The sequence below is a fragment of the Arachis stenosperma genome, chromosome 2 (genome assembly GCF_014773155.1).
Source record: "Arachis stenosperma cultivar V10309 chromosome 2, arast.V10309.gnm1.PFL2, whole genome shotgun sequence".
Taxonomy (NCBI): domain Eukaryota; kingdom Viridiplantae; phylum Streptophyta; class Magnoliopsida; order Fabales; family Fabaceae; genus Arachis; species Arachis stenosperma.
Window position 1 is genome coordinate 15,234,665 of NC_080378.1, and position 12,283 is coordinate 15,246,947.

The 12,283-nt window shown below is 25.4% G+C and overlaps 2 protein-coding genes and 1 non-coding gene across 3 annotated transcripts; 2 read left to right on the forward strand and 1 right to left on the reverse strand.

Moving 5' to 3' along the window:
• Positions 1–1,102: 1,102 nt before the first annotated feature.
• Positions 1,103–2,341, forward strand: LOC130961857 (transcriptional regulator TAC1-like). The gene is made up of 2 exons (XM_057887892.1): positions 1,103–1,572; positions 2,021–2,341. The coding sequence occupies exons 1-2, from the start codon at positions 1,249–1,251 to the stop codon at positions 2,036–2,038; spliced, it is 342 nt and encodes a 113-aa protein (XP_057743875.1). The 5' UTR covers positions 1,103–1,248; the 3' UTR covers positions 2,039–2,341.
• Positions 2,342–7,456: 5,115 nt separating this feature from the next.
• Positions 7,457–7,527, forward strand: TRNAG-GCC (transfer RNA glycine (anticodon GCC)). The gene has a single exon. It is a non-coding gene; the product is annotated as a tRNA-Gly (tRNA).
• A 510-nt stretch (positions 7,528–8,037) lies between these two features.
• On the reverse strand, positions 8,038–10,836 carry LOC130961528 (bet1-like SNARE 1-1). Its single transcript, XM_057887464.1, has 6 exons — positions 10,656–10,836; positions 10,472–10,530; positions 8,867–9,020; positions 8,639–8,695; positions 8,495–8,554; positions 8,038–8,359 (listed from the first exon to the last, which is right to left on the reverse strand). Exons 2-6 carry the CDS (start codon positions 10,483–10,485, stop codon positions 8,270–8,272), a joined length of 375 nt encoding a protein of 124 aa, XP_057743447.1. The 5' UTR covers positions 10,486–10,530; positions 10,656–10,836; the 3' UTR covers positions 8,038–8,269.
• Between the last annotated feature and the right edge of the window lie 1,447 nt (positions 10,837–12,283).

The following is a 12,283-nucleotide window of genomic DNA, read 5'->3' on the forward strand; positions in this document are numbered from 1 at the left end:
TAAGGGTTTAAAATAAGAAAGATTTTTTTTTGAGTTAAAATAGTGCCTATACGCATCAAGCTATGTAGATAAAATATTAAAACATTTCACTCATTAATTAAACGGTAATATTAAAGGAGTAATATCTAAAATTATCTTAGATAACATAATATCTATAATTTTATATATATAATATGTATAATTATATATTATTATATTAAATTTAAAATTATATAATTATTTTAGTAATAGTTAATGAATATTAAATAAGATAACTTTGAGTTATTTTAGATGATTTTTGTTATTTTTTAAATATTATTGTAATTAAATTTATAGGTGAAATTCCATTTAATTTCCTATCGGCCTTTAGATTTAATTATATGTGTCAATGAAACTCACATTACTATATATAAGTAGAACCTTGCAATTAACATTCTATTAAAATAATTCTTTTGTATGTAAAAATTTTCCACCTTACACATATTTTTCATTTATAAATTAAATAAAAAATGTGTTATATGCCAATTAAAACTTATCTACTAAATGAATTATTATGTATTTATATATAAATATATTTTATATTTTAATATATATTTTATACGAATAATTAATTTAATAGTTATTTTTTTATTTATAGATTATACTGCTTAAATATTCATTATTTTAATAATATAAGAATAATTTTGATAAATAATATGTAAATTAAACACTTTTGAGTATATTTAAAAGGTAAAAGAACATCTGTTGGCACTAATAGTAGAATAACAAATGTTAAATAATCTACTTAATTTTTTTTCACAAGAAAAACCATATACCGTTGTCTAAACATATATATATAAAAATAAGAATCATGGTAATTAAAAAAAGAAGTTTAACAAGACCTAGTTATGTGGATGAAAAGAACAAAAGCCTAATGGGAGACAAATCAATGATAAACAAGGAATAATGAAGATTAAAAAAATAACCCCAAAAATAAAAAAATTGATATATGGTAGAAGAGATGAATCTCTATAGCCGGCTAACAAGATACCTCTCTAAGCAAACTTCTAAGACTCTTCCTCTTTACAACACATTGACTTGACTATGATAATCCATAAGGCAATGCCTATGTCCTTTATTTGTCTCTTCCTCAAACCTTCTCCACTTTCTCCTTTCTATATTACTCTTAATAATTCCCCTTTCATACCCTATTTCTCCTCCTCCTCCTCCTTCGTCTTCGTCATCGTCATATCACAAAAAAAAAATAAATCTCAAAAAATTCTTTCTACCATGGAATTCTACAATAACCTAGAAGACTACTCGAAGAGTTCGTCGAGCGAAGAAACCGACCGGTCGTCGTACGAGCAAGCCGGCGATCATCAAGAGATGGGAACAGGAAGATCCTATGAGTGTGTGTTTTGCAAGAGGGGATTCACCACAGCACAAGCTTTGGGTGGACACATGAACATTCATAGAAAAGATAGAGCCAATAACAAAGCCAAAATTCCAGCTTCTAGTTCAAGCAAGGTTGATGATGAGAACTACTATGCAGATCTAGGGCACTATTCATCACCAATTCCAAGCTATCTTGCAAGAAATGGAAATTATCATGAGGTAGAAAATAATAATAATAATAATAATAACCCTTACCTTCCAATTTATTTTCCTCCACACACTAATTCCCATCATGTGCAATATAATGAGATTTTGTGTGTAGAAAACCAAAGGGAAAATGGGAAATTATTGTTTGGACAAGATTGGAGGCAAAGGGGTAATAATTTGAGTTTGTACACTAATAATAATCCAATATGTGTACATGAGAATAATAATCACATGATAAAAGACAAGGGTGAAGATGGTGGCCTTGATTTGGAGCTTAGACTTGGTCATTATCCATAATAATAATTATTATGATATCAAGTAATTATAATAATTATATATATATATATATATATATGCATGTCCGGCTTTTAGGTCTTTATTAATTTGGCATGCATAAATTGTAAATATATATATTGTGAGATATATATAATAGCTTGTAAGTTGGAAGCATTACTTATAGGAAGCAAGATTTGGATAGCTTTGGAGCTAGGCTTCTTCAAGATGAAAATTATTGAGGTGGGTTTTCTTGAGATTTTGATGATGAAGAAGGTACTAATTATAATTATATATGTATATGTTTTCTATTGAAAACACTTGCCCTAAATAATCACTTTATATAATGTATTTAATCATTTAGGGTTGTAGTTGAACTTCTTAGTTATGCAAATGTTTCTTTTGATTTGCTAGTTGTACTTGTTGTGTAAGTAGCTTTCTGCTTTTGCAATGAAAATTAGGTTAATTATGTATATGTATTTATGATTTTGTTTTTAAATAAATTAATTAAAATTCTCCCTAAGCATATAATATGGACCTTTATTTGAAATATATGAAGATTATATTCTGTATTTTTGTGGTTCATATAGTTGCATTGTATTGCTTGAAGTATATGTTATACTAATAATTATAATGTGTATGGATTTCCATTTATATTAATTTTAACTCCATACAAAATTAAGGTTTGAGCAAAGTTATAAGAGTTGTTGCAAAATCAAACAGAAATATGAATATATGATAAAATTATTGATAGGAGAGAATGCATATAAGTTACTATATAGTTTCATTAGATATAATATATATCACTGGAGTAGAATTCTTGATATTAGTTAAAGTGACAAGTAATTTAATTATAATGGTGTTAAGCTTGAGTTTTGGAAAATAAAAATATTATAGAAATATTTCTATTCTCTTTTCATAAGAATTATATGTTGGTCAAGTAGGCTTAGTCAGATTCTTATAAGAGTTTAGTTTGAAGAGATTAACAATGTAAAAATTTTTGTATAGTTATTTATTTTAATTTATGCTTTTAAATGATTTTTAATAAGTGGGTTAAAATATTAGTTACTTTTTAAAGATGTAACAATACACAAATGTCTATCAATTTTATTATACTGTCGGGGCATAAAAATTAAAGAAAATTTTTTTGGAAGCTAGTAATTTTTAGTATTTTTGGTTTTTATTTGATCAGTATAAACACTAAGATGTCTTTAACAAATAAATTTTACTAATTTATTTGTGTAAATTTTAAAAAATGTAAGTACAAATTGTATTAATTTATATGTACAAATTTTAGTAAATATAGATAAAAATTATATATATTTCTTGTATGTAAAACTTTTGTAAATACAGATGACATTATTATTGGTCTAGTATAGTAAAAAATAATAATATTTACTGTAATATATCATTACTCAAAATTAAATTCTTTTTATATAATACCCAAATGTTGCTGGTTACATTCATTCCATTGAGATATTTCACCCGGTTATTAGATATAAATGAACAGAATTTTAGTTTACGTAGCAGCGAAGAAATGAAGAAAGTGATATTTGATTAATTAGCATTTCATGTTCAATTGTTCATCATGAGCTTGTTCCTAGTATCTTGCACTTGTGGCAATTTACAATAGTTACTGGAAGTGATGCTTTTGTTATTGTGTGCAAGCGAAACATATATAATATACATGAAAGAAAATAACAAGAAGTAAACATTTAATTTGAATGTGATGTTATTCTTAAGGGTGAGGAATAAGATAGAGCGGTGGAAGTTTAAGCTTATGCAAAACATAGTCCTTTGTATGTGGTACGACATGATATTGAATTTAAAATAATGTTCACACACTAACAAAATGATGTTGTGTCTTTATTGTTTTGATTTGTAATGTGTTGTTAAATTTCGTTTGATTATCGATACAAAAACTGGATATAGAAACATAAAATTATTTTTTGACAGATGAGATATAAATATAGATATTATATTTAAAAATATTAATAAAAATATAATTTATTTATTTTTATTTTTATTTTTTTATTAATTTTTTATTATTATAAAAAATAATAATAAATTAAAATTTTATAATTTATTTTTATATTTAATTTATTATTAAATAAAATATAAATATATTAATTTTTATATTTTTATTTTTTATATCTTATTTTTAGTATTTTATTTTGTCTTATCCTCAGAATTAAATGTAATTTAGAGGTTCTGTTTTTTAATTTATATGTCAGCGAAAAACTTTTATATTAACGTAATGACATGAAAAGTATTAATGATTTATTATTTCAAAAAAAATTACAAATATAAATATTTAATTAGATAATAGTGTAAAAAAGTTTTAGGGCGTTATAATCGCATATTGTAATTAAAATATATCTTTACTCTATGCCATAAATTAAATTAAATATGACAAAAGATTTAAAATTTAAGCTTTGGACTGTGAATAGCTTTTATTATATTATGTACTAAGTGCATGTTTGGATGCTATTATTTTATTAAAAAAAAGATTTTTTTTTCAATGAAAAAAATCTTTTTTTTTTTATTTTTTAACGTGTTTGGCAAACTTCTAGTAGTAAAAGTAAAAGTACTAGTAAAATAAAAAAAAGATCTTTTTTGAGAAGCTGTAATTTACATCTTTTTTTAAAAGATCTTTTTTCCTTAAAAAAATATATTTTTTCATGTAATAAATAAACAAAAAAGTACTTTTATATTGTTATACCCAAACATAATTGATAGATAAAAAGACCTTTTTACATGAAATATCCAAACATAAAATTATTTTTACTTTTTAATAAGATCTTTTAAAAAAATATAACTCGAAAAAGATCTTTGTTCACCCAAACAAGCCCTAATACTTAATCTGTAAAATAAGAGTAATAATAATAGGATGAAAAAATATATACCATATAGTCCATAGCAAGCTGAAGTGTCCGTAGCTCTGTTCTAAATAGGAAATTTCTGCTCTTCTATGGTTATATAAGACGATAAATTTAAAATAAATAAATAAATAAATTTACAAGATATTTCTGTATTTTCAAAACTCAATACTAATAAAATAGTTTAGTGCATATATATATCTAATGAAAATTGAAAATTAATAAATTGATATTGATGAAGTAATATATTGCTGCATAGCATAATCAAGACTACTTCTATATATCAAAAGTCTTTTTTTTTTCCCTATAGTTGAAAAATTCATCTCACTCTTAATAATAATCTGATTTCCTGTATTATGAACCCATTTATTTTAGACCCAAAATTAGTTATATATCTAATATGCATTCTGAATTAGCACATAAAAATGTTGAATAGAATATGCATAAATAATATCGAGTTGAGGCAGAAGAAATTTTTTATCTATGTGAATTATGATTGATGATTTGTGTGTTGTGGAATAATCTCAACTGAGTCTTATATTTATATCATTGAGACAATTAATCCACATAACAGAATTCTACTTCTCAAAACATAATACTAATAACTATAATAATAATCTAAATCAATTTTGAATATATCTTCTTTATATCCTTGACAATAAGCAACGCTAGTTATTAATAAGTTTGGAGGCATTTGTTCCTTCTTATTTTTTCTTATTAACAAAATTAGAAAGTTATTATTATATCATTAATTTAGATGGGCTAGACCTAGTTAACACATGCAACCATGCCTTGAAGTTTAATGTCCTAAAATAATATCTAAAGTTATTTTATATAATATAATATTTATAATTATATATTTATTACATCTAAAATTATATAATTATTCTAGTGATACTTAATGAATATTAAATAAGATAATTTTGAATTGTTTATATTGATTTTTTATTTTTTTTTCAAATATTATTGAGTATTTATAGATTCTCTACTAACACGATAGTTTTCTTTTACATTAATGTATTAAAAAAAATGCATAACCCCTTATTCTTATAAAATACTATACATTCAAAACTTTTGCCACTTATGTTAAGTTTGTCGATATTCTTAATTTCTTAATTAGTATATAATTAACCATGCGAAACAATCTTTTTTTTATATTTTTGCTGAGCACTATGTGAATTGTATTTGGAAAATTTAAAGCAGGCCATGGACGGAGTTTATAATGTGACATGACAGCACATACTTAGTTCATGCCTCATGCATATGTATGCGTTCTATGTCACAACACAAACCTTTGATTTAGCATTCATTCAGCAGGACAATAATTAATTAGTAAAAAAATGATTAATCCGTTAAAAATTTGAATTTTGTTTAATGATTTATTATTGGTCAATAGATCATTACATGCAAAGCAGAACTTGCTTTGGACAATAGGATCATGGCTTCTCCAAAAATTTTATAGAAAAAGAAAAAATTAGTAGTTTCTATTAAAAAAAAAAATGTAACTCAATTGGTTGAGCTGTTATTTTTCAACTTAAAAGACAGTATCCTTGTAATAATTAGTATTCACATAACTTAAACAAAAAACAATTAGGAAACGCCACACAAAAAGTAATTGAAACCCTTTGAAAGAAAAATAGAAAACGTTATTGTGCAAACTCGAAAGAAGAATTAGGTATTTTTATTTATTAATTTAATTTTTTTATATATGTTAAAAAAATAAAATATTCAATAAATATTAATGTTATTGTGTATTTGTGTAGACTGATAGAAAATTAACAAGTTACACCTTTAGAAATTTCAATCTTTCAAATTAAATTCCAAGCAATTATATCCTTTCATATTATTTTAGAGAATAAAAATATTATTTGTACACTAAAATTAACTATCAAAATCAGTTATTATATACGTGTGTACAAATATATATGTAGCTTATTAACTAATTTTTAATATATATTTTGTACTTTAATGTATATTCTACACTGATTGCTAATTTTGCTGTATAATTACTATAATTATTTTGAAAAATTGGGTATTGTATGGTTTTTTCTTATTTGTACAATTGTTTATTTATTATCATATTAGTAATAAATTTAAAAAATAAATTATAAATTTTTATTTATGAATACCATTTTATAATTTTTATATTAGAATTTTTGTCCTCCTCAAAAATTTCCTTTAAACTTTTTCATTAGTTATATACGCAAAATAAAATTTAGATTTTAACACTTATTTAAACAAATAAGTGGATTGACTTTTCAAATTAGTCATATCACATACAACCCTAATTGAAAATATTATCACAATTTTAAAATTCTTCATTATCTCAATCTCAATTAGTAATATCCGAAATTCATTAAACTTTCATTAATATATGGTCAATATGCCATCGTTGACATATATATATATATATATATATATATATATATATATATATATATATATATATATATATATGATGATAGTAACTTCTTCCATTTTCTAATTTGTCTTAACACAAAAACATATACATGCTAAGAAAAAAATATTGATAAAAGTAGAAAATTATGTGAATAGTACAAATTAATTAACTGTATATAAAAGACAAACTTCGATTAGTATAATTAATACATCACTTATTCTCTTTCTTCAAATAGTCAAATATTTTAAATTTTAAAATGCAAATGAGATACATAGTATGAAAGAGAGTACTTTTATTAGCGATCATATTCTAGAGATATTGTAATCATAGACCCAGCAACTAAGCACCAGTGGTCTAGTGGTAGAATAGTACCTTGCCACGGTACAGACCCGGGTTCGATTCCCGGCTGGTGCAATTTTCTTTTTCTTTTGAAATTTTTCTTTTTTTGAATTTACTGTTATGTAAAACAACATTCTGATGAGAATAATGGATCCAAGGATGAAGACAAAAAATCTAATCCTATCAAATCGGGCGTGTGTTGTCATTGTTTTCCTGTTTCATCAAGGAAACAAGTATCGGTAGTGCGATAATGATGAAATAAGTGGTAGTCTCATTTACAACAATTAGGGAAAATTGTTTGTCACTGTACTCTCTTCATCTTCTTTTTGGTTGGTCAGATAGACTTTCTTATTTTTTCCCATTTTTTTTTATTTGTTTTTTTTTTTTTTTTCACAATATATGTGTGGTTTACTGTAGGAGGCAATGGTATTGCCATTAGTACACAAACCAACCTCAGCCAGTGTTTTTTAGATAGTCTAAATTCTAAACACATTCACGCTTGGTTAGACCATTTGAAAAGAACTGAAATAATGCAAAGGCATTGCTACTTTTATTCATAATTCATAAACTAATTATACTCGACCTTCTAATACACAATGAAAATTCATACCCGAAGAAAAAGAAACGTACGAACTTGATTATGGTGCACTGAAATAGGGAAATATTCACAAACTTGATTGATATGCACATTTCTCATTTGTTTCGATACCATTTTCAAACGTCCAAAAAAACCCAAACAAATAACATCTTAAAAAGTAGCAACATTAATTACAGTGATAGAGCAAGTAAACCTCCTAGAGGGTCTAATATAGATCAATTACCTAGTCAAATAGTATATTATAAGGAAAAGCACAACAAAGGATGCTATAAGTGAAAACGTTCTTCGGCTGGATTTTTTCTCAAAGACCTGAAAGAAGGTACAACGTAATTAAAAAGAGTGGGGACAAAAAGTAGAGAAGAAAACAAATACAAAGAAAAATCAGAACCAGATGAAAACTCTACTGCAAAAGCCATATGGTTTACAATTCCACAATCCACATACCATTTTGAATTTGTCCATAGTCCCTGAAAGAACTCCTCTTGAAGAATCCATGTCATTCCCCTAAACAAATACCAACATTTTATCAAAGAAGAACAAAAAAGTAGCAGTGCAAATGGTAAATAGTTTTCATAGTTATATGCAAACCATGCGGTCCAGCATCCGGTTATGACTATCCACCTCCTCGTGTATATCACTTGAGATCTGTTACAATCACATCAACAACACGTTAACACATCAAAATAATGAGAAGGTTACCAACAGCTGAAAAGAAATAAATGAGGAAATGATCATAATTCACAGCGTTCTTCAAGTATAATATACAGGAAGAACAAACTTAGGTCTAGATTATTTTACAAGAAAAATTAAACTTACTCTTTTCAACAAACTGACTCTATCTTGCAATCCACCCATTGCTCGCTTGTTATCTTGTTCATCAATTTCATTATAGGAGGAGTAAAGTGATGATGCTCGGATGCCTCCCTCCTCAATGCCGTCAAACAGAGCAACTCTGCTGTTCCGGGCGTCTCTGAAACAGGGAAAAGGTTTATAAGAAAATAGTAAGAGGCAAAAGTTAGATAATAAACAAAAGCAAGGTGATTTCCTTTGCATAAACCATACATTTAAACAGTTTTACAGTCTTTCCATCAGACATCTCCATGATTTCATAAAATGTTCAAGATAAGCAAATTATCTATGAGGAACAAAAAATTTGTTTCAGTATTTCTACCGTCACCTGTGAATGCTTGCGTATTTCAAAATAACAAACTTGTAAGTTAAAATAACCCTTCACAAGTTATCAAAATCCCAAAGAACTAATCATAGAGGGGAAAACGAAATAACTAGTCCAGTATAACCCAATTTCCACCAGAAAACTTACCCTTCAATTTCTTTAGTATCTGCCAATTTAGAAGTTCTTTTTCATGTTTAAAATTACATGTCACATTCAAATATCAAGAAAATATTAACTATTTTCTTACCAATTATATCTTTAAACTAATTATGCTGAACAATAGAGCGGAAAACATATGGTAATTCAGTATAACTAAATAAGGATAGTTTCATAAAATTAGCTTACTAGATACTAGTATCAAGATCATTTATTGACCTTCTGCATTGAATATAACCTCTATAATAACAGATATTTTGAAGTTTCGAGTGTACTTCGCCTACATATGTCCTTTTGATAGGGATCCAATAGTGAAATTTTGTTCACCACTGATCACGGACATATCACTTTGTAATCGAAAACAAAAACCATGTTCCGTCACGTTGCTTACATGTGAACATATCAGTGCACTCATGTTTGTGAATTTTCCTTTGGACTCGAAGAATAACCTAAATGTCAGCTCAAAAGCTTCCAATGCATATGTTTTGTGAAGATATGAAGAAGAGAGTACTCAAGAAAGGAATTGCACCAGGTGAAAAGAAGATGGGAAGCAAACAATCATTTAATTAATAGGATTATAGGACCTGATTGGATTCTAGTTTGAAAAACCTCATCACCTAATACTTGTTACAGGAATCAATTCTACACGCCACTACTAATAACTAATTCATCACTCATCAGACGAACTAAGTTACTCTTATATTATAGGAAGATCCAAACCACCAAGGATTACCATAATAGTAGAATTTGGGAACGAGACCAATAAGAAGACCAATACTTTAGAACTCATCACTTCATTCACCACCTTCCTACCATTTTCACATCAACAATGTCACTCGAACAAACACTAAAATCAATCACAATCAAAATCACAATCACATTCACATCTATTTCACCACAATTTTGAAATCCATGGTTCCACCGTTCCACCTACTAATGCTAACCCTAAAAGAGGATGAAAATCAACAAAACGGATACTAATTCCTAGCGTAATCGAGCTTAATAAACAACGCCACAGTTTTCCACGAATCGAGAAAGAAGAATTAAATTAACAGATTAAATTGAAAGTTTTAATTATAATCCGCACTAACCTTCTAGAATTCATGGTTCACCAGATCAACAGATTCCACTACTCTGGACGGTGCGATCTCTGTTCAGAATGAATGATATAAACGAAACAGAAGGAATGAGAGCTAATTATCAGTGAAATTAAGTGAAAAAATTGAGAGGAAATGGAAGAAACGAGGAGAATGCAGAGAAGAGTGAAAGAGAAACCAGATCTGAGGAATAATCCGGAAGGAGATAGAAGAAGATTCTAGAAGGTGAAAAACGTTGTGGTGGTGAAGGTAGTAAATCGAAGAGAAGAGAAGAGAAGAGATGAGAAAGTTAGAAGCATTAGACCGTCTCCAGAGAATTGATCCCAGTTGTTATTGATGGTCCACCCCTTATAAAAAATAATTTTACATCGGTTATTAGGTCATGAACAATAACTAAAAATTTAAAGCATCTTTTTTTTTATATTAGAAAAAATTAATTTTAATTTTTATTATAATCTTACTTAATTAATTAATTAATTAAAATACTTCAAATTAATATAATTATTTTTTTAATAATATTTTAAATTTATAAATTTAAAAATAATTTTGACAAATGAATTAAATATGGATAAAAATAAAAAATGTGATGTTTGTAAATTTTAATTTTGTGGTTAGAATATAGGAAATTGATTATTGTAAAGAGCTTGAAAATTAAAATTAGGAAGATTTTGTGGATTTGAATTTTGAAATATATTTGGTAGTGTGAAATTTTGATTTGGAATTTGAGAGTTTGATATTTGAGATTGTTGGGTATTTGGAGTTTGAAAAAAGTTTTGTAAATAATTGAAAAACCAGTTGAGTTGGTTTTAATCCATTTTTTCGAACAAAAAATAATATCAACAGAACTTTGATTTCGTAAACTTGGAAGAAGACGAAGAAGAGTAGAAAAAAGTGTGAGAATAGAAGTATATGTAAGTGGTATATATAAAGTAATAAAATATTAATTTATTAATAATAATGATAACATAGTAACGATTAGTTTTCAACGACTAATTTTGCAACGATTAATTTTGCAATAGCTAATTTTAATAATGTATTTAATATTTTAAATTTTAAAAATAAAAATTATTTAATAAATTAATTATGATTTAATTATTTAATTATATAAGTGTTAGTATTTTAATTATTTAATCTAATTAATTATTATATTTTAATTATTTAATCTAATTAATTATTATAATTATTAACAAATTAATTATTATTTAAATAATTAATATAAATTATTAATTAAATAGAGATATAATTATTTATTATAATTATTAATAATTTAATTATTATTTAATTATTTAATATAATTATTTAATAATTTCAAATTTTATATAATTATTTATTTTTAATAATAACTTGTCAAATCACAAGTTATTATTGGTTACAATGAGTTCCTCTAAGCGGGACTCTCTCTTCTTGAACAATATGTTGGAACTCAATAATGATATACTCTAATATTAGATTCTCTAAAGTGTTAAAAAGAGACACCACAGCAAGAACATATATATGAATACGGAATACGACAGATTACATAACACACGAATTTTAGAATTTTATAAAATATATAGGACATGCATATATATAATTTAAAATATTTTTTTAGATAAATTATAATAATATTTTAATATTTATTAATATTAAAATATAAATTAATGTGTAATTATTTTTAAATTTTTATTTTAATTATATAAAATATTTAAAATATATTTTATTTTAATAAATAATAATATATATTATTTTTAAATTTATTTTAAAAATACATATTAACAATAAAATCGAACATATTAACATGCAATAACCAATTCATTGTCCGTTTGT

Bases quoted from the DNA above. Each gene is read 5' to 3' on its own strand.
- LOC130961857 (XM_057887892.1), top strand. From the start codon at position 1,249: ATGGAATTCTACAATAACCTAGAAGACTACTCGAAGAGTTCGTCGAGC.
- LOC130961528 (XM_057887464.1), bottom strand. The intron at 8,555-8,638 runs GTTTGCATATAA...GTATTTGTTTAG, and splicing joins ACCGGATGCTGGACCGCATG to GGGAATGACATGGATTCTTC. The intron at 8,360-8,494 runs GTATGTGGATTG...ACCTTCTTTCAG, and splicing joins CTATGGACAAATTCAAAATG to GTCTTTGAGAAAAAATCCAG.